Below are 23,034 nucleotides of genomic sequence, written 5' to 3'. Positions count from 1 at the left end.
CAATAGAGCAAATCTAGAGCAAAAAAGACGGGGCCACAGCAATTTAAGAGCACAAAAAATCGAAGAAGCTGTGTGTTTTATCAAGGAAGGTTTCACAAATTGATCTATATATGTGCATAACACAAAAACCCTATTAAAAAAGCAAAATAACAAACAGGTTTGAGGGGGTAGAGTGCAAGGGTGAGTTTAGAGAGGTCAAGCTTAATAAGCTTAAAAAAGGTGAATGAAAGTCTGAAGTAAAGTTATAAAGATGTCTAGGGAAAGATATTAACTAAACCCTTAAATGAAAAATTAGACATTAGAACTCAGAAAGAGGGGATTCCCTGGTGGTCCAGTGGTTAGGACTCTGTGCTCTCACTGTCAAGAGGCTGGGTTCAGTTCCTGGTCAGGGAACTAAGATCCCACAAGCCACATAGCACAGCCAAAAAAAAAAAAAAAAAAAAAACTCAGGAAGAAACCAGGAATCTGTAGTGATTAAAATGAGGAATGTGTATCTCATCTTATGCAAATATATGAAAACACAGATTTACAAGATAAACTGGTTATTACTCATGTCCCAAAAGATCCCATATAATACAAAATAGTACAATAATACAATAAGTAATACAATAGTATTTTTTAAATAGCAAGTTCCTTTATAAAACTGACTTTAATCCAATTGAAAATTTTAATTCACATACAACTTTTAAATCTCTGAATTTGAGAATGCAAATGCTAGACATCGTTGCAATTTCCAAATTAATTTGTTGAACAGGCCAGAATTCATAAGGAACAATGCAGAGGAGATCTGGAAGTGAAGAGGAAAGACGTGGAAAAAAGAAGGAAGTAGAAATAGATGGAAATTCAAGGTCAAAGGCAAAATACAAAGTCATTAAAGAAGCATAGAGGAGAAATAAAGTATTAACAAAACAGAAAACAAGTGCTGATGGCATTAACCTCACATCACATAGGGCATCTTTCTTCCTTATTTAAGTCTTGGAGTTCGTAAAATGAAACAATAATTTAATCACAAACTAAAAATAAATATTCTAGCAGGAAAAGCCTTAGGTCACGACTAAGAAAATAGAGCATTTTTAGGAGAAGCAGAAGAATGAAGCAGGATTACTTTATACGAACTAGTATATAAAAAGATGCAGCTAGGTGGGGCATTTGTGCCATTCCTGCTGAGACTTGGAGTTCTCATAACAGAGCAGCAGAGGCCATAACAGATCAAATTCCCATACAGGAACCATCCATGGCCAAGTAAGACAACTAAAGATTCAGAAAAATGATAAAAAGGCTCAACTGCCGCTCTCTGGTCCCAAGTTATCTGGAATTGTTAGGTATTGGCCAGAGAAAAAAGCTTCAGTGGAGGAGGAGAAACTCGGTCTCGTTTTCAAATATTGGCACCTGAAATTTGTGTTACTTTCAAAACTGAATGCTGAAGCTTCAGTCAATCCTTCATGGTAGTTTGAAGATAGCCCAAATCTCTGCAGCAACCCTATATGAAAGACTTTCTCAGGAGACTTGGAGATACAAAGGGTTTTCAGAACACTCTTTCATTAGGCCTAAATGAGAAACGGCGAGGCTCGTTATGTCAAGCCTTCTTCACTTGCCATGCTCCTCCAACTCACAGTGGTGAGATCATGCCCTGCCCCTCACAGCGTACCCAGTGCCTGACAGTGCCTGACTTCCAGGAATCACGTCTGCCCCCTCAAGAGAACCTCACCTTCTCAGGTCTTTCAGACTCTACTTACTTGTCTTATACCTGTCGTACTGTAATCTCTTTCCAGACAAGATGACCACCCCCATTTCCCCTCCCTTTAAGTGGCCTCTTAAATAAATCATATATGTGGGCAAACATTCTTATTATTGGGGCATAATATTGAACAATCTTATTACTTAATACCCACATTTTACGTAGTGACTGGTATTCAGTCCTTAAGAGTTCTGCAGTGACCCTTTTACTTCCCAATGACTCCCTTTTAACTATCAAGTCTTTATACAATAGATTCTTCTAGATGGAACCTATTATACTTCAAGGAAACAGTACAGACAATACTAAGTTAAACAGGATGCTACCCCACTTCTCAGGAGGGCCTAAAATCTAACCATTCTCCTTCTCATATACCCTCACCCTAATGGAAACATTAAACCATCTCCTTTATTTTAAATATCAACCATCACATGGTTAAAGAGGTAAAATCCAGCAAATTTTACTTTTAGGAATATATCTTAAGAGATACACGCAAAAAACCTATGAGAATACATGTTTAAATGGGCTTAACCTAAAAGGCATCCATAAGGAATGGCCATTTCTTTTTTCCAAAAGAATGATGTCAGAAAAAAAAAAACAAAAAGAATGATGTCAGGGCTTCCCTGGTGGCACAGTGGTTGAGAGTCTGCCTGCCGATGCAGGGTACACGGGATCGTGCCCGGGTCCGGGAGGATCCCACATGCTGCGGAGCGGCTGGGCCCGTGAGCCACGGCCAATGAGCCTGCGCATCCGGAGCCTGTGCTCCGCCACCAGAGAGGCCACAACAGTGAGAGGCCCGCATACCGCAAAAAAAAAAAAAAAAAAAAAAAAAGAATGATGTCAAACTATAAATCCTAACATAGAAAGATGTTCAAGACATATTAAACATAAAAAGAAAACTGCAGATCATTAGTACTACATGAGCCCATCTGGGTGTGTGTGTGTGAGAGAGAGAGAGGGAGGGAAAGAGAGAAACTTTTTTGCAATGGCTACCTCTACAGAGTGGGACAAGGAGATAAGTAAGTTATACCTTTCTTTATTGTTTGAATTTATCACTTTGTGTATTACTTTCATCATGAAAAAGCTAGTTTAAAATTTTCATTTAACTGCAAGGATCAATAGTGAACAAATGCAATTTTTTAAAGCAAGTTGAATAATTACAATGTTCTGGCACTACACCAATTCTTACCAATTATATGGCATTAGCACTATAAATATTTGTTTGAAGCTAAAGAAAGCCTAAGAGATTTTCTAGTTAATCTGAGGATCTATGATTACAAACTTACATAAATTCATTTCTATATAAATTTGAAAACTACTCTTAAAAAGCCCTCTATCTCCAAGTAAAAATTAGTAAGTGTAAATTTATACTAAATATATTAATAGAATTCTGTGTATCATTTACAGTAAACAAGAGTCACAGATTCAGATTTAGAAGGGACCGTAAAAGTCCAACCCTCCCAGCCTAACATTCAGAAAGAATTGGAATAAATAAAAAAAAATAAAAAAACAGCAGCCTACTGGGGAGAGAGCTGACTTCCCTGAGCCGAGAACCAGTCCTACGAACATAATACAATTAGAAATGTCCCCCCAGAATGGGGACATCTGGTAATCAGTCACTAAAGAAGTATTTTGGCCTCATATGTCAAGTTGTCCAGGTCCATTTTAAACAAGTCATTTGACTTAATTTTCTGGTTTCAAAATTTTCAATTTCTTTCAAACCAAAAGAAAACAGACCATGTTGAAGGTGGATTTTAATGAACGAAAATCTCTGTATAAAAACATTTAAACTTTATCAAATGCTTTAAAAATACACACACACACAGATTCAAATCCAATACAGAATCTTTTGAACATTATCATTTTCACCTCAGCATAACATGTAGAGGGATTTCCGGATAAAACTTTACATGTGAAAAAAGACCCGTAGTCTTACACACGCACACACACAAGAGCACACAATCACAATCAGGAAGAACTAAAGTATATGGTAAGAATGCAAACAGGATGGGAATGAATTTCTTGTAAAGCTTATATAAAAGAACGCTACATGAGTAAAAGAACTTTCTATACCAAGAGAAGATGCAGAGAGGGGAAAGAGAAAGCAGAGGTTAGTCTAACTCATTAATAGTTTGAGAAGGTCATTCAAGAACAGTGAATTTGGGGAGCTACAGATAATCCCTAGTTTTCACCACCTCAAATTCTGTGAATCTGATAACTGATGATGCTTTGAAAGTGTCTATGTTTTCATTTTTTTGTAGGTCTTGATTTGTTCATCATTATTTAGGTGTGGTTCGTCCCTTTTGGTGTTAATTCCTCAGTTCTCGCTCAGTGTTAGATCCAATTCACCAGAAGAGCCACAGTAGGAAACGGTGGCAAGCACAGAGGACTGCAAGGGTGGCAGTCACGGATGGCAGTTAATAAGAGCCAGACGGCCTGGGTTTGCATTTCAGTGTCGCTAGCTGCTAGCTGCCTGTTACTCAGCAAGCTCCTCGGCCACTCTGTCTCCATTTCCTCATCTTCAATTAGGGATCATTATTACCTACTTCATATAGGGCTATTAAGAGGATTTAAACAAGGTAATCTATTTAAAGAATTTATCACACTGCCTCACACAACTAAATGTGCAATAAATGTTACCTAAAATTACTATTAGTCATAGAATTACAGGGGAATCAAAAGAAGAATTTTCTTCTTTCTCCATATTTCTCTTTAATGAGGTTTTTCAGGGGCAAAAAAGGTTGAGGATCTAGTCTTATGAATATAGATGTTTGCTTTTATGTTAGAAAAAAAAATTACATGGCTCCATATCACAAAATTTAACATCTTTCCATTAAACATCACACAATTCTCATCATCATTATGTCCTACACACACCCTAAATGATGTGGAGTTTCTATTGATATTCAACAACAATAGGGTCCAGAAATTTTAAATAAGAAATCGTTGCAGAAGTGCACGTTGGGCAATAATCTGTGGGTGCCCTAAGAGCCTGGGCCAACACAAATGCCTGGGATTCTGCCTCCAAGGCCTGGACACAGTCAGATGGGTCAGGTTCTTGCAGCCCTTCAAAGCTCCATTTGCGACCCCCTTCAAGAGGGGAGTTCCCAATAGGTGAAAGCAGCAGCAGCCACTGAGGATGGAATGCCCCACACCTACTTCAGTATGATATGATAGCTATCATTGGTTTCTGCTGTAAAAAAAAAAAAAAAAGAACAAAGAACAAAGAATAATCTTTAGTTACCTCTAAAACACAGCAGGAGAAAAATATATGTGGTAAGGTTCTTTAGAGAAAGAAAAAAACAGAAGGACAGAGGGCAGTATACTTAATTATCATAGAATACTTGTAATAAACATGCATTATAAGAACAGCATGCCTCCGTTTCATCCTTTGTCCATGGAAGGTGGAAGAAAACGGCAGGAAGTCATCAGTTACACTGTCTACTCTAATAATGGCAAGAAGCCAATTCATAAAAAGGAACAATCTCTAATCATGTCACTTTCTTTACCTCAAATATGGCAGTTAATACTTTCCCTCTCTCCTCAAAGTACTGTAAAAAAACCCTCAAACCTCTTCGAGAAAGGCATTTGTCTTACTACTTCATTACCTTTCATTGTGTCCAGAATAAAACAGGCTTCTTCCTGAAAGTTCTGTATCATCTGAAAAAAGCAAGAAGTTTTGCTGATTATTAAAACCTTGGTTTGCTATATTTATTTTGCCTGTGTGTTTATTATACTAGATATAAGTGAAGAATAATCCTTTGTTTTGTTTTCTCTCCTATTTCGTTTTCAAAAGCTTTAAAAGCTAAGCATTCTAAAACAGCTTTCTTAAAATTCGAGTGTGCATTTTCCTGGCCTAACCCCCAAGACTTTCCAAGGGGCACACAGATACAGATAGGCCCATATCTGTTCTTTCCTAAAACCATCTGAGAGCCTCTTCAGTCTTCCTTTCCCACTTCCCTTCTCAAACTCCCTTTTCCCATTTTATAAAATAAAGGCAAGAGCTTCACCTTCCTGAAATCCTGTGAAGATGCACTGCCCTGGACTATAAAAGCCTCCAGGATGCAGAAGTGTAATTGCAAACGGGAACTCAAATGACTGGGTAATAAAGTCTTATTTTCAATTCTTTCCTTTCACCAGAATTGCAGTGCTCTAATCACAAATTGTCAAATGACAGATGATGCAGAATAACTTTTGATAATATCACTATGCAATTTTTGGCACATAACTCAGAAGTTAAAAAAAAAAATCCAGCAATGCTGTTACAGCAAACTCCATCCATTCCTGTCTATCAATTTATATGGAACAGATTCCACAGCACTTATATCTAGGGGAAAAAAAAACGGGATGGAATTGATGCTGAACTCTATTTCATTCTAGCAATCAATAGGCAGTATTTATCTATCGATGAATTAACTGTCTGTGGGAGGGAGGGTAAGGAATCGAGTAATCTCATCCATCTCATTAATAGATGCACTTTTACTGTATTTTATTTTATTTATTTATTTTTGGCCACACCGTACGGCTTGCGGGATCTCAGTTCCCCGACCGGGGATTGAACCCCAGGCCCTGTCACTGAAAGCTGAGAATCCTAACCACTAGGCTACCAGGGAACTCCCTAGATGCACTAATGCATTAATAAATTTTTTCTTAATGTTTAATAATTACTTATCAAAACATATAATACATTTATGTTATTTTAATCCATTGTATAATTATGGTGATAATTCTATTCAGAAGAGATATTTTTTACTTTTATTGAAGCAAATTTTTGTTTTAAAGAAATATGGTAGGATAATTAATAAAAGATATTCAAAATAAATAAATAAAATGGTAAAAAAGAAGATATTCAAGCATAAAAGTAGGTATGGTAAGATGAAATTCTATGGGGGAAGTGAATGAAAGTATGAGTTTAAGGAAGCAGAGAAATGATATAAAAATTCTGTTAAAAAAGTATATTCATGTATTTTTTTAAACAGATGACAGTATTAAATTACTCTTGTATTTAGGTTACATGGAATATAGCTAGAGTAGTGAAGTAATCATTTCATTTTTAAATGTCATATAATATGCCCAGAAATGACATCTTTTGCAACTATTTAAACTTAAAACAAAAAATTTTAAGTCAACCTAAAAACGTGCAAGGGGATACACAGTTTTAAAACATCATTGTAGGAGGTAAGCAAACAAAAACATTTGAAAACCTCTTGTCTTAGAAAACAGAGCACTCTGCCCCAGTAGAACAGTTCCTGCTCCTGTCATCTGCCCAGACAAATCACTGTCGTCTGGTGAGTCAGCTGTGCTGAAAATCTACCTCGTCACTAATGAGCACATGGATTCCTGTGGGCCCCTGCTTGTAGATCTGGCTGATCTGGCAAGGGGAAATGCTGAAAAGCTGAGCGATTTTTTCTGTCAGTTCAACAGCTGTCAGTTCTTCTAGGTAGATGGCATGGTAAACTGCAAAAAGGAGAAAGCAAAGGCAGTCAGTACAGAGTGTCTCTGGTCTTAAATGTAATCTGATCACTAGGAATGCCCACTTTCCTGAAGGACTCAGAGGCAGACTGCCTGAATTGAAATGCCAGCTCAACCACTCGCTAGCTGTGTGTGACCTGGGGCAAGTTACTTAACATCCCTAAGCCTCATCTTCCTCATCGAAATGTTGGCAAGAACAATAAAATCTACTGCAAAGAGGAAACACCGGTTGTAAAAATTAAAACATGTAAACGTGCTGAGAATAGTACCTGGCATATATTAGGAACTCAGTAAACATTAGCAATTACCATTCCTTCTAGCAAATGCTGAATCTGCTGTTTGATAAATTCCCATCACACATGCTCATAAGTCATCTCTTCATTTTTCTTCATATCTGTCCTGGCCTGTGCAGAACGACCTACCGAAGAAAGTACCATTTGAGTCTCCATCCTCATGCTTCTGCTGCTGCTGCTGCTGCTGTTGCTGCTGCTCCCTCAGCTGCAAGGATTCCTGACAAACGTAAATGGTTAGCCTTGGGCGCACCATCCTAAGGAGGAAAAAAGAAAGCTGTTACTCAACTCTTCCATGGTGAGCACATTTTAAGGAAGAACTTGTGTGTCTACATTTTAGCTCCCCACTGGTGTGTGTGTGTGTTTAACTGAATTCATTCCAACAGAAGCCCTCATATAAACCTCTGGTTTTCCTTGAAAAATCAGATCTGGTGATCCAAGGCCCCCATTCTTACAAAACACCCAATCAGCTGTTCTACTTGCGCGGTGCATGCATTCTTCAGTACCCCCCAGACTTGACTGTCACTCATTTACATGTGGTCTCTGTAGTCATTTGAGTTTGTAACCTTTGATGTAAAGGTTAGAAAGATTCAAAATGTGTGAGCCACTGTTTTGTGGGTCAGTTCAAGACATACCTTCTATTGATACTTAAAAGTACCAACAGGATAAACTAGAAAATCTTATTTCCCTCATTATCTTCTCCTAAGCGTCTTGAGCCTTCTTTCTGTTCTTTCTTCTTAGACAACAATATTGAATTACCTCTTGCTCTGATCATCTTATTCCTTCCTATTTCTAAATGCTCTGTAGGTAATACTTTTTTTTTTTTAATTATGGCTCCAGGTATTTATTTATTTATTTATTTGCAGTACGCGGGCCTCTCACTGTTGTGGTATCTCCCGTTGCGGAGCACAGGCTCCAGACGCACAGGCTCAGCGGCCATGGCTCACGGGCCCAGCCGCTCCGCGGCATGTGGGATCCTCCCGGAGCGGGGCACGAACCCGTGTCCCCCTGCATCGGCAGGCGGACTCCCAACCACTGCGCCACCAGGGAAGCCCACTTTTTTTTTTTTAATAAATTTATTTATTTTTGGCTGTGTTGGGTTTTCACTGCTGCGTGCGGGCTTTCTCCAGTTGCGGCGAGCATGGGCTACTCTTCGTTGCAGTGTGCAGGTTTCTCATTGTGGTGGCTTCTCATTGCGGAGCATGGGCTCTAGGCACGCGGGCTTTAGTAGTTGCGGCACGCGGGCTCAGTAGTTGTGGCTCACGGGCTCTAGTGCACAGGCTCAGTAATTGTGGCACACGAGCTTAGCTGCTCCGCGGCATGTGGCATCTTCCCAGACCAGGGCTCGAACCCGTGTCCCCTGCATTGGCAGGCTGATTCTCAACCACTGCGCCACCAGGGAAGCTCCTCTGTAGGTAATACTTTTAAAAAAGAAAGATCCATTCTTTTCCTTCCAGTCATCAACCCTTGAATTTCACCTCTTTCCTTAAAAGTTTCCAACTTGGGCTTCCCTGGTGGCGCAGTGGTTGAGAATCTGCCTGCCAATGCAGGGAACACGGGTTCGAGCTCTGGTCTGGGAAGATCCCACATGCCACGGAGCAACTAGGGCCGTGAGCCACAACTGCTGAGCCTGCTCGTCTGGAGCCTGTGCTCCGCAACAAGAGAAGGCCGCGACAGTGAGAGGCCCACGCACCGCGATGAAGAGTGGCCCCTGCTTGCCGCAACTAGAGAAGGCCCTCGCACAGAAACGAAGATCCAACACAGCCAAAATTAATAAATAACTTTATTTTTTAAAAAAGTTTCCAACTTGATTCAATTATCTCTTGTAATATACACAAACACAAATACTTCACAATCTGTTTCATTATTTAGTCACTGATTTGGTTCTATGGCACTGACCTGTATTTTTTTCCATCAATATTACTACTTCCTATTTTAAACTGTAAATCCCAAACAGAGACTAGAAATTCCTCTGTATTACATGTAATATTTGTAAGCAGACACTTAAGCAATTCCTACCCAAACTTAAGAATAATCTCTTCTTTAGTAAAACTGAGTTCAGGACCTTTGCACCCACTGTTTCTTCTGCATAGAATGTTCTTCCCTCATGACTCCAAAGCTTCCATCCTTCTCATAACTCAGTTTAAATGCCCCCTCCTCAGAGAGGTCTTTCCTGACTATATTCTGTACTCTGTAGGCCACAACCTTATTTTTGTTTGTTTTGTTTACCTTCAAAATACTTATCACTATTCAAAATACTTATAGTTTATAATCTTCATCTCTCTCCCCATCAGAAAGTTCATCAATGTATCACCAAAGCCTAATGGCTCATAACAGGGACAATGGATATTTAACTGAATGAAAAAAACTAATGAAAAATGGAGTATCATGAGGAACTCCTTGGATCAAGTACAGGAAAAGATATTTTTCATCTTTATTTGGCACAAAGCTGGCATTCGAAAAGAATGTTTCGACAAGATGTATTTAGCTGTCCAAAAAGTATTGCAAAGAGTCCCTGAATCCAAATCCATTTGAAATCCAGCCCCACTGATATTTTAACACTAATTACATACCGGCCTTTCAATGCATTAAAAAGTCTGATTCCATCTGCAGGGCCACAGATTTGAATCACATCATCTCTAGTTAGCTTCAATAAATCTGCCCCTGGAATAAATATAAGAAAATGGGTGATAAAGGCAAAGATTCTCCTTGTTAATGACTTAAAATGGACTCTGTTACAGGACACCTCATTACTAGTATGCTACAGTCATAATCTCTTGCATGGCATGTAAGGCCCTCCATGACCCGGCCCCTGCATCCTCTCCCACCTCAATTTCCACCCAATTAACTTATTCATTTAACCCTATGCTTTCATCATGCTGATCACGCCTAATGAGCAAGTTGTTCCTCCTGCCTGAAATATCCTTCCACTGTCTGACCAACAGACTCTTCCTCAGCCCTCAAGATTTACCTCACGCATCACACATATTCCCAAACTCCAGAGCCTTACACTTATCTATTGCATTACAACTATTTGTTTACCTTTTTCAGGGTTTTATTTCGATTTGGGTTTTCTTTGATACTAGATGGTGACTGATCAGGAAATATGCCTTATCCATTTGTGTGTTCCTACCATACCTGGTACACAGAAGGTGCTAAATAAGAGTGGAATGTGCAAAGAAAACATAATATAGTGATATCAAGGGGAAAATTTCCGACTACCTGCAATGCTCCTTGATAAAATATTTTATGGATAATATATTTTAAAGTATTGTATAGAATAAATATTTTAAAATTAAAATGAGTTTAAACTAAGAGGTCTTTCTTTTTTGAGCATTTCACAGCACAGCTGCAGCTGGTGAGAAAGTCTGAAGGGTTCAATGAAATTCATTTAATCAGAAAAATGCATTAAGATCTCCCCCCTCTACACACAAAACAACACAGGGATACCAGGAGGCCCTGGAATGTAAAGGAAATCCCATGCTGGGGAAAACAAAAGGACAAGCAAATTTAACCTGAGAAGTTTGTAAAAAGCCTTGTGAATGTGGAAAAACGGTTTCGATGCAACCACTGCTGAGCCTCCTGAGGTGTGGTTGTTGGCAAGAGGTTCTGAAAGAGGGAAAGCATTTTTTTTTGTAACTAAATAGACTCAACTTTAAAAAGGTAAACGTTACATCATTAGGTGACAACAGCCAAATACACCCACATTCAGACAGGCTGAGTTTGCTTGGAAGTTGTTTATACATCAGTCTTCTTTCTCTAACCATGCAAGATATCCATAGAATTCCATCCTTATCTTCCCCACTAGACTGAAAGTTCCTTAAATACAGCACAGTATCTGGTTCAGGCCAAAATTCAATAAATGTTTGCTTAGTGAATGAATAATACTCCCTAAAAGTTGGGCATTTCTACTGAATCACACAGTCACCAAAGTATTATTAGACATCAGACTATTAGACTATAATAACTGACATTTATATAACTTTAGACTTACATCTGTGACTGGAGGGGGTGGCTCTGGCTGGTGGTTTGGTGAACCATTTCTAAAGAAACATTTAAAATGGAAGGATGAGTTCATGACAAATACTAGGGTTCATCGCCTCATTCTTCATCATCGTAAGTCTTAAGCTAGAGATTTACGGGAATCTGTGCTATCTCATAAAACATTCTTACTCTTGGATCCAATACTTCTATTACCTATTATTTTAGCATAAAGACTTTTGTGTGTTGGGGGGGGGTGGTAGCAGCAGAAACTATGTCATTTTTTATTATTGAAGAAATTGAAAAAAATACCAAAATTCCAGTAAGTTGGGACTGATTAGATAAATTATGGCAATAAACAATACTTAACATAAGCTTATTAGAATGTAAACTAAAAATATCAGAATATAAAAGTAATCAATATATTACTACTGTATGAAGTGTATAAATATACACACAGATACAGGAAAAAATTAGAATAAATAGTATACAATGCAATGTGATCACATACTTTTATAATAAAAAACACAATAATTATTTTTAAAATAGCTTCAAAAATTAGTGCTAATTTGTGATCCAAGGGTTATCTCCACAGCCTTGATCTTCCCCTATACTTCCTTTTGCTCTACAGATTGTCTCTCTTCCCTAATGATTACTTCTTTTATGGGAGAAAAATTTGAGCCTAATAATGAACTACATGACAGAAGAAAATTTTAAAACTCTCATTCTATATAATATTTTAAATTGCCTATAAGCAGACTGCATAATCCATAGTTTGGTAACAGATTTTTCTTTCACACAAGATCTTTTTCTTCTTCTTTTATTTTATTTTGGCCTTAGCTGCAAAATTCAAATTCAGTTATCAAATTTAGTAATTAACTTATCTCAGGGCTCTAGTTACCTATTTTTCCTACAATTTCTACCTAGTTTTATTCTTAACTGTTACATTTTGAATATTTAAGCTACCTTTTTTTTTTTTTTTTGGCCGCACTGCATGGGCTGTGGGATTCTAGTTCCCGATCAGGGATTGAACCCGTGCCCCTGCGGTGGAAGCACAGAGTCCCAGCCACTGGACCGCCAGAGACTTCCCTAAACAACCTTAATTAAATACTTTCAGAAGTAGGATGAACATAGAGCCTAAATAAATTCAAAAACAAACATCACAACCAAACAATATACTCACACATTTCACAACCTAACTATTTCAAATTTCAATATGACCTATGTAGAATATGTGTTAAATGCTGGAACTATAAGACAACTTTCTTTAACTGGAGTAGGCGTCTATACCAACTTTCAATTATCTCTGATGGTAAAACACAGTAAGACTAAATGCGTCCCATAGATAATTCCCAAACTTCATTTTAGCTCTCATCTTCACCTTCTTCCCCCAATTATCAAATAATAATTAGGTGTTGGGATCATTCTTAATAAGTAACCAAACAGATTTTACTGTTTGCACAACTGTGTTTCAACTCCCAACGACCACTCTGATCAGGAAGTGAAATAACTTTAAGAGAAGCAGTAAGAGGGAGAAGGGAAAAACCCAGAAAATCCATTCCCTGAATCACTAAAAACTGACCATAAATGCTGTTTCCTAATAGTGGGGAAAAGGGAATTCCCTGGAGGTCCAGAGGTTAGGACTCTGCGCTCTCACTGCCGAGGGCCGTAAGGGCAATGAAAAACTAAATCCCATAAGCCTTGTGGCGTGGCCAAAAAAAATGAAATAAAATAAAATAAATAAATAATAGGGGGGAAAAAAGGCTACATAAAACTCTTTCAGTCTCTTTTGAAGATAACCCAAACCTCAGTTAATATATAAGTCCATCAAAGACTGACCAAATAGAAGGTCTTATTGATTTGGAAAGATTTTGTTTATGGAGACATAACAAAAGAATACATATTTAGGACAAACACAAGCCAATTTCCCAGACTTACCCTTCCCCAAGAGAAAAATTGTTATGGGAACTGTTGAAGCCAGGTGATGGGGAATTATTGACATATGTGATCTCGGGCCATGGAGAACACTAAAAACAAAGGACAACTTAGACACAGAAAGTACATTTGACTCTTTCTGTGTCAGAATTCCACAAAGATGTACTACTGTTACTCAAATGGCACATCTTTTTTTTTTTTTTTTTAATTTTATTGGAGTATAGTTGATTTACAATGTTGTATTAGTTTCAGGTATACAGCAAAGTGAATCAGTTATACATATATATATATCCACTCTTTTTAAGATTCTTTTCCCATATAGGCCATTACAGAATACTGAGTAGAGTTCCCTGTGCTATACAGTAGGTCCTTATTAGTTATCTACTTCTTATACAGTAGTGTGTATATGTCAATCCCAGTCTCCCAATTTATCCTTCCCCCAGCTTACCCCCTGGTAACCATAAGTTTGTTTTCTACATTTGTAACTCTATTTCTGTTTTGTAGATAAGTTCATTTGTTGAATAGCACATCTTGATTAGTAAATCTTAATTCCGCAGAGGCCCTCACAACTAAGAGGACAAGTAAGTTTTGACCAGACTGGAAGTGATGTTTCTTTTTTTTTTTAAATTGAAATATAATTGACATGAACATTGTATTAGTTTTAGGTATACAACATAATGATATATGTATACAGTTGACCCTTGAACAACGCAGGTATTAGGAGCACCGTCTCCCCCTCCACAGTCAAAAATCCGGGTATAACTTGACAGTCAGCCCTTTGTATCTGCATCCTTGGATTCAACGAACTGCAAACCATGTAGTACTGTAGTACATATTTAGTGGGGAAAAAAATCTATGTATAAATGAACCCATGCAGTACAAACCTGCGTTGTTCAAGGGTCAACTGTATATTGCAAAATAATTGTATTTTTCTTTTAAGAGTAAAAAGTACTGATTGAAATTGTCACCAAAAGAAATCCTTTTACCTCTGTGAGTATAGTTGTCTCATAGGAAGGTTGATATTTCTCCTTCTCATGAGGCGTTCGTTTCTCCATTTTCTCCCTATCTGTTTTTTGTTTTCTGTCTGCACCTTTGGGCTAAAATGAGAAATATTTTGTTTCAAACTCACATACTCACCCTTCGACTCAACAATATTACTTCTACGAACTTAAAATAGTCACATGTGAAACAAAAAGGTATGTACAATGAGGTAAAGACAAGATCCATCATTACATCTAAGTCTGAAAATAGGATATTTAAATGTGTGATGGAGTTGAAAAAGAATGAGAGATCTATAGCTACAGACGTGGAAACATCTCTAAAGCACAGTTAACTGAAAAACACAAGCTTCAAAACAATTCATATAATCCCATTTATGTTTCAAAGAAAAGAAAATATGTGTATATCTAGGTACCTGTGTATATAAGAGCACAGAAGGGAACTAGAAAGATACATATGAAATTATTGCCAGTGGTCACCTCTGGGGAGAGGTTGGGGAGTCAGGGTAAGAGTGGTAAAGGGGGACTTCAGTGTCATGCTCTGAATACTGCTGTATTAATCAATCTTTCGCAATGAGAAGGTATTTATCCATATGATATCCATATGATCCCTTTTCCAAGTTCCCCTTCTCCCATGACCATCCCTATTTAAATTTCTTTACCAGGCATATCAGTAATTATTTCAATAACTCTAATTTAGGCTGAGCTTTCATAGTTTTTGAAGATGGGACAAGCTGACTTTCTCACTTGGTGACTAATGTCGCAAATGAAAGACGAGAGAGAAAGTTCCAAGGGCCAGCACAGTGCCCAGGAGTACCTTGAAGACTTTGATCTGGCAGCTGGCTGAGTGTAAGTGCTCAGTATATTCCCCGTTCTCATTCTCCTTGAAGGTATCGATTTGTACTCGAAATGGCACTCCCTTCTCTCCACCATGCTTCCTCATAGTGAACTCTGTGCTAATACAATGCACCTGAAAAGAATACAACATCCAGCCAGGTTTCAGTACTGTTAGCTAGCCAAACCAGTCAGCAACATTTTGGGGGCAGCTACTAACAGCAAAACCTTTAAAAACCTACAAAAAAACTTCTCCTCTCTTTTTGATCATGAAGAATTCACACTCTCATGAGGAAACGAAAACTTAAACGATTTACAAGTGCAAACAAAGTAAATGTACATATCTAACGTTAACAAAAAGCTACCGTGAGGAATTCATTAATCGTTTCAGAAAAGACAGAGTTAACATAAAAGAGAACTGGTTTCTGTTAGTAAAACTTTCCTGAACTTTAAGGTAGATTTTAGAAAGCACAGGCACCATCCATGCTGGGAACACAGTAAATACGAAAGCTCACAAGCAATAGGAAGAAAAAGGTTTGCTAGGCTACTGCATAAAGTCCAAGATCTTGGTAATCTTAATAGTGGAATCTTGGTTGACCAAATACTAGCTTGGGTAAGTTATTTTCTCTAAGCCTCAAGGACTATTCTTACAACACAGGACTATTTTTGAAAGTCTTAAGTAAAATCGTGTATAAAAAGTATTTACTTAACACAGTGACTACCTGATGAGAAGTGCTCAAACTACTGGTTATCATACAAATAAACTCTAACAAATAAGACTTTTCAAGTAATCTACCCAAAGGACATAATCAGATATGCAAATCAAATTCTAAGTATAAAGATGTTCAAAATAACTTCTTGGATAATAGTGAAAAATTAGAACATTCTCAAAGCTAAATAATTGTTAGGTAAGTACATCCAAAGAATAAAATATTATGCAACAACTAGCAAGTATTTTTGAGAGAAACAAATAAATAAATTGGGGAAATTAGAAGAGCAATTCAGAAACTCCTCATTGCTTTCAGGCACATGTCGAGTAAGTCTGCACTTGTTGAGAGATTCAACCCTGTAAAGATTTCAAATTCAACATGTTTTATCCTTTAAGAACCAAACTGGTAGTAAGAGATCCTCTTCAAAACTGGAGCCCTATCTGCAGTGTCTTACCTGAATGAACACAGATGTCCTCTTTGCAGGGTCCCACAGGAACTCCACTGTATTTAGTTGGTTTGGATTAGCCCTAGGATCGATTATACCCACAGACATTGGGATATCTGAGAAACAAATAGTTATCATTGAACAATTCTGAGTGCTACTGGGTTTAAATAAGAAAGCACCGATTCTTACATTATTGGTCCCTAGTTACCAAGATTTTTGTGTATCATACCTTAAACCTTTTTTTGCCAATAAAAAGAGTTTGATTAGACCTAAAATTGACCTAAATACTTTCCTTTTGAGTACCTTTTTTCCGTTTAAAAAAGTTTTTACAATAAGACAATTTAAAAGTAGTTTCCTTTTAATGTGCCAAAATTCTATTTAAAGATAGATTTAGTCTACACACTGGCTCTAGTGTCATGAAAAATTTAATTCACAATCTGCTTCACTTACAGTTTTAAGGTTAGTATTACTGCTAGAAGTAAACTAAGAGGATTGTCATAGAAGGATAAAGCAGAGTGTCTGAATAAAGGCAGAAAGTGTTGTATCACAAATATAAGTGGGGAAAATTTAACGTAACAATTGATGCTGACTTATGAAGTCATCAAAGAATCCTATAACAGAGTGACACATCTTATTCTCAGGAGGGAAGAAAAATGAATGGGCTTTAGAACTTTGCTTTCCATTCCATATGGCATATATTTAAATATCATTCCCTGACTTCTATTAATATTCAAACTGGGGGATAAGGCCAGGCTGATATTTATTATCATAACTATGCTATAAGTTTTCTACTGTTTTAGTTATCAATGATTCAAACAAGAAAGCATTAAGTGGGTTCCACTCCACAGCATTAGCTATGTTGGATTTATCCTAAAGCCAGTTTATCAAATATATCTCAAGATATCTGTAGGAGAACCAGTGTTTTCTCAGATAAAAATAGTAGTACTTAGATTTGTTTAACAACTATGCTTACCAATAGGAGATGACAACCAATAAGAGATCAAAGACACAGATCCCAGAATTAAAAGTACATTCATGAAGAGAGGCTGCATGTGTGTTTGTAAAGATCCTTCCCTTTAGGATTTGAGAAAAAAAAATTCTTTTTTGTTTCATTCACTAGTTTGTTGCATTTTTTAGATTCCACATATAAGTGATATCATACAGCATTTGTCTTTCCCTATCTGACTTATTTCACTCAGCATAATGACCTCCAAGTCCATCCATGTCGCTGCAAATGGTAAAATTTTGTTCTTTTTTATGGCTAATATTCCATTGTGTGTATATGTGTGCATAAATATATATATGTATGTAAGTGTGTGTGTATGTGTATATATATATCTCACATCTTTTTTATACATTTATCTGTTGATGGACACTTAGGTTGCTTCCATATCTTGGCAACTGTAAATAATGCTGCTATGAACACTGGGGTGCGTGTATCTTTTTTTTTGCGGTACGCGGGCCTCTCACTGTTGTGGCCTCTCACTGTTGTGGCCTCTCCTGTTGCGGAGCACAGGCTCCGGACACACAGGTTCAGCGGCCATGGCTCACGGGCCCAGCCACTCCGCGGCATGTGGGATCTTCCTGGACTGGGGCACGAACCCGTATCCCCTGCATCAGCAGGCGGACTCTCAACCACTGCGCCACCAGGGAAGCCCCTGCATATATCTTTTTGAATTGTTTTTGTTTCTTTTGGATATATACCCAGGAGTGGAACTGCTGGGTCATATGGTAGTTCTATTTTTAGTTTTTTGAGAAACCTCCATACCGTTTTCCATAGTGGCCGTACCAACTTACATTCCCACAACAGTGCACAAGGGTTCCCCAAAAGAAGGAAACTGTGGCACATGCTACTATATGTATGAATCTTGAGGATTATGGTAACTGAAATAACCCAATCACAAAAAAGACAAACACTGAATGATTTCACTTATCTGAGGCACCTACAGTAGTCACATTGATACAGACAAAAAGTAGAATGGTGGTTACCAGGGACTGGGGAGCGGAGGGAATGGGAAGTTATTGTTTCATGGGTACAGAGTTTCAGTTTTGCAAGATGAAAAAAGTTCTAGAGATGGATGGTAGTGACGGTTGCACAACAATGTGAGTGTACTTAATGCAACTGAAATGTACACTTAAAAATGGCTAAAACGGTAAATTTTATGTTATGTATATTTTACCACAACTAAATTTAAAAAACAAAAACTCACCCTCAAGTTATGGATGCAACTGTTACAGAACTGAAGTGTCTACACTTTCAACTTCAGTTTTGGAATCATTATATCAGTAATTTCTTATGCTTAATCAATAACCACTTCTAGGTTCATGTTAACTGAGCCCCTGAAGCATTTTGAATCAAAGTAAACATCAAGGAAAGAAAACCAATTCTCAGACCATAGTTATAGGCATTTCCTGGGCAATAGATTCTCTTAACTTACCTATGTCAAGAATTCTATCTCCAGGTCGGTTCCACCTCCAGCCCTCCAGCTGCTGATGTTCAGTGTATTGTAGCCGTCTGTCATGGAACACGACACGGAATATACTCTAAAAGGAAGCAACAAAATCAAATGTTAACAGGATCCCTTAAAAATCAGTGCTGACAAAGGAAAACTAGCAGGAGTCACCCCCAGTTGGTTTCCAGACACAACTTAAAATTATTTTTCTTGAGACCTGTTTTACTCTAAAAACCCATACCATACTGTATTTCAAGGCAAACTTTATAATTGCTCAAATATAATCTATATTATAGTTAACTAGTACCATATTTAAAACTTGGCTTAAACATCAGCCCTGATTGGTAACTAGGCATAAAGGACTCCACTGGAAGCATTTCTCCATGCCTTTACTGTTACCGTGTAACATCTGGCTCAGCTCTTCAGATACATATGAAAATCTCACCAAGTCCCCTGCTTGCTAACCCACCATACGACCTGTAAACATTGAGGGTAGGTAGGGGCTGTTTCCATCAACTTTCCTTTTGTGGAAGTGCCTATTACTATCCCTCTCATCATCTCCTACAGCAGCTGACCAAACTCCTCTGTCTCAGTTATACTGTGAATTCATCACTGTCAGTCCAGATTAAGAAAACTGCTATTCATCAACAGGAGCTTCTGGGTTCTTTGCTACTAGACCACGTATCCAAAGAGACACTGGAACTTCTCTAAAGATCTCAAAGAGGTGACTTTATTCCACCCAAAAAGAACTTCAATGAGCCATGAGACTCTCCTGACATGGAGTGCTAAGCTTTCGTTTCTGCAGCTCTGAAAAATCCATGTGAACAGGTGGGCTCACTCTGACCCCAAAGAAGTAACACAGCAGTTTACCACTCTGCTAGCAAACTGTAGCAGGTAAGAGATACCACCAAGCCCTTTATGAAAGAAAAAATATTAATCCAAAAAGGGTCAGTAAAAGGATATTATGGAGAGGAATGATTTACTTGTTTTCTTTTACCTTCACCAACTTGCCATTAATTTCTGGAAGTTCTCCAAGTTTCCTATTGTCTAGCATTCGGATTTCATAAGACTGGCCTAGAACAAAAAGTAACTACATATTATATTCATCATAAATTAACTTCCCAAGATTCAGAAAGAATGAAATTCAGTTGGTTGAATATACAAGAGTATATAACATTATTAGTATTAGTAACAACCGTAATCCTTTACTTTATGCTAGGCACAGTGCTAAGTGTTTTCATAAATTATATCATTTAATTGATACAATTCTCTAAGGTATTATCGATTCCAGTTTCACATATAAGGAAACTGAAACACAGAATTTAATCAACTTGTCCAAGGCCACACAACTGGTAAATAACAGAGCTGGATACAGTAATACTTCTCAGACAGTGACCACTGGGGATGTCCAGGGAACATGGATTAGAAAGAGGGAGACTGGAACTACAAATGGACAGGTAGACAAAAGAAACCAGTAATATATATCAAATACGACACTGAGGCTTTGACTTTAACAGGTCACACTAGAAAGATGTACTTTTTACATATAAGTGTACCTAATTAAGTATCATGAATCCAGCAGGTCTGCAGTAATACTAATGAATAACACCATATCTAACCTTGATTGAGATATGTCAGGGTTTCATCATGGAGTTTCACTGCTGGAGAGGTGGCAGCACAAAGCACGTATTGAAAAGGGAGGATTTTATTCTCATTATCTGGAGGCAAACTTGACTCTTCTTGCTTAAAAATGGGCAATGCTAGGACATCACTGAAATAAAACAAACAAATGACTTACTTTAACATCTGACAATGGTGTAAGAGCCGATTTATTAATGAAATCATTTAACTGCAATTCGCTTTGGAAAACCATAAACATGACACACCTTGGAGAAGTTTCTTCCTAACCATTCAGTTCAGATTACCTGCTGTAATATCCCTCTGACCACAACAATGTGGGCAATGACAGACATTCACTACTAAAACCACTTAAGTGTCCAAAGAGAGTGTTTCTAGGAATCATAGACAGGGACTCCTAAAAGGGCTCTGAAAATTGTATGCAGAGTTCCCAAACGTCAATTTAGGACACTCAGTAATGTATTTGTTCCCAGAAAGGTACCAACTGCAGAATCTTTATAACCACATCAGCTCATCTACTCTAAGGATTAAAACAATAACCCAAATTCCAAGAAACCACATGAAAAGCACAAATCAATGACCAGTATATATTTCAAGGTCAGTTTACATTCTGTGGAATACAACTAATATTGATATATCCCTACCAGCTATCTCCTCCAAGAAAAAGCTTCTTATACTTCTCAGTTTATCTAAACTTGCAAACCAAAGAGACACATCCAATGAATTCTAATATGTTGCTCATTCTTATGTCCTGGACCAAGTTTGAATCCTAGCTTTCAGTCTCTAGAACCTTTGGGCAAATCCTGGGCAGGCTCTCTTGAGTCTTCATTCCTTCATCTATAAAATGGGAACCACATTTGCTGCAAAGAGTAAATATATGAGAAAATATTTCAGAAACAATAAGGGGCTAAAATGGATGGAAAAGATTAGAAATAATTTCCCCTCAGGGAGAGATATACCATGTTCTTGGATTGGAAGAATCAGCATTGTGAAAATGACTATACTACCCAAAGCAATCTACAGATTCAATGCAATCCCTATCAAACTACCAATGGCATTTTTCACAGAACTAGAACAAAAAATTTCACAATTTGTACGGAAACACAAAAGACCCCGAATAGCCAAAGCAATCTGGAGAAAGAAAAATGGAGCTGGAGAAATCAGGCTCCCTGACTTCAGACTATACTACAAAGCTACAGTAATCAAGACAGTATGGTACTGGCACAAAAACAGAAATATAGATCAATGGAACAGGATAGAAAGCCCAGAGATAAACCCACACACATATGGTCACCTTATTTTTTTTTTTTTTTTTTTTTTGTGGTACGTGTGCCTCTCACTGCCGTGGCCTCTCCCATTGCGGAGCACAGGCTCCGGATGCGCAGTCTCAGCGGCCATGGCTCACGGACCCAGCCACTCCGCAGCATGTGGGATCTTCCCGGACTGGGGCACGAACCCGTGTCACCTGCATCGGCAGACGGACTATCAACCACTGCACCACCAGAGAAGCCCTGGTCACCTTATTTTTGATAAAGGAGGCAAGAATATACAATGGAGAAAAGACAGCCTCTTCAATAAGTGGTTCTGGGAAAACTGGACACATACATGTAAAACAATGAAATTAGAACACTCCCTAACACCATACACAAAAATAAACTCAAAATGGATTAAAGGCCTAAATGTAAGGCCAGACACTATCAAACTCTTAGAGGAAAACATAGGCAGAACACTCTATGACAGAAATCACAGCAAGATCCTTTTTGACCCACCTTCTAGAGAAATGGAAATAAAAACAAAAACAACAAATGGGACCTAATGAAACTTAAAAGCTTTTGCACAGCAAAGGAAACCATAAACAAGACGAAAAGACAACCCTCAGAATGGGAGAAGATATTTGCAAATGAAGCAACTGACGAAGGATTAATCTCCAAAATTTACAAGCAGCTCATGCAGCTCAGTATCAAAAAACCAAACAACCCAATCCAAAAATGAGCAGAAGACCTGAACAGACACTTCTCCAAAGAAGATATACAGATGGCCACTAAACACATGAAAGAATGCTCAACATCACTAATCATTAGAGAAATGCAAATCAAAACTACAATAAGGTATCACCTCACACCAGTCAGAATGGCCATCATCAAAAAATCTACAAACAGTAAATGCTGGAGAGGGTGTGGAGGAAAGGGAACCCTCTTGCACTGTTGGTGGGAAGGTAAACTGATACAGCCACTATGGAGAACAGTATGGAGGTTCCTTTAAAAACTAAAAATAGAACTACCATATGACCCAGCAGTCCCACTGCTGGGCATATACCCTGAGAAAACCATAATTCAAAAAGAGTCATGTACCTCAATGTTCACTGCAGCTCTATTTACAGTGGCCAGGACATGGAAGCAACCTAAGTGTCCATCGACAGATGAATGGATAAATAAGATGTGGCACATATATACAATGGAATATTACTCAGCCATAAAAAGAAACAAAATTGAGATTTGTAGTGAGGTGGATGGACCTAGAGTCTGTCATACAGAGTGAAGTAA

At 37.9% G+C, this 23,034-nt stretch overlaps 1 protein-coding gene across 3 annotated transcripts in view; it reads right to left on the bottom strand.

Annotated features, from left to right (window-relative positions):
* Positions 1-3,505: 3,505 nt before the first annotated feature.
* The window catches only part of TFCP2 (transcription factor CP2), a 51,733-nt gene continuing 32,204 nt past the window's right edge, over positions 3,506-23,034 (bottom strand). The window contains exons 2-15 of one of the 3 annotated variants that reach the window (XM_065886920.1): positions 20,473-20,624; positions 19,851-19,927; positions 18,839-18,944; positions 16,410-16,516; positions 15,229-15,381; positions 14,400-14,510; positions 13,417-13,505; positions 11,492-11,540; positions 11,013-11,106; positions 10,071-10,161; positions 7,630-7,754; positions 7,050-7,192; positions 5,344-5,395; positions 3,506-4,925 (exon numbers count right to left, since the gene is read on the bottom strand). In XM_065886920.1, the coding sequence (XP_065742992.1) occupies positions 4,891-4,925; positions 5,344-5,395; positions 7,050-7,192; positions 7,630-7,754; positions 10,071-10,161; positions 11,013-11,106; positions 11,492-11,540; positions 13,417-13,505; positions 14,400-14,510; positions 15,229-15,381; positions 16,410-16,516; positions 18,839-18,944; positions 19,851-19,927; positions 20,473-20,624 (1,384 nt within the window). In that variant the 3' untranslated portion in view covers positions 3,506-4,890. Of the gene's footprint in view, positions 4,929-5,343; positions 5,396-7,049; positions 7,193-7,629; positions 7,755-10,070; positions 10,162-11,012; positions 11,107-11,491; positions 11,541-13,416; positions 13,506-14,399; positions 14,511-15,228; positions 15,382-16,409; positions 16,517-18,838; positions 18,945-19,850; positions 19,928-20,472; positions 20,625-23,034 lie in introns of all 3 variants that reach the window. The other 2 variants (XM_065886919.1, XM_065886921.1) reach the window with 2 other exon arrangements.

The sequence above is a fragment of the Phocoena phocoena genome, chromosome 11, assembly GCF_963924675.1.
Source record: "Phocoena phocoena chromosome 11, mPhoPho1.1, whole genome shotgun sequence".
In the NCBI taxonomy this organism is placed as follows: domain Eukaryota; kingdom Metazoa; phylum Chordata; class Mammalia; order Artiodactyla; family Phocoenidae; genus Phocoena; species Phocoena phocoena.
This window is presented reverse-complemented; position numbering and strand designations above follow the sequence as displayed.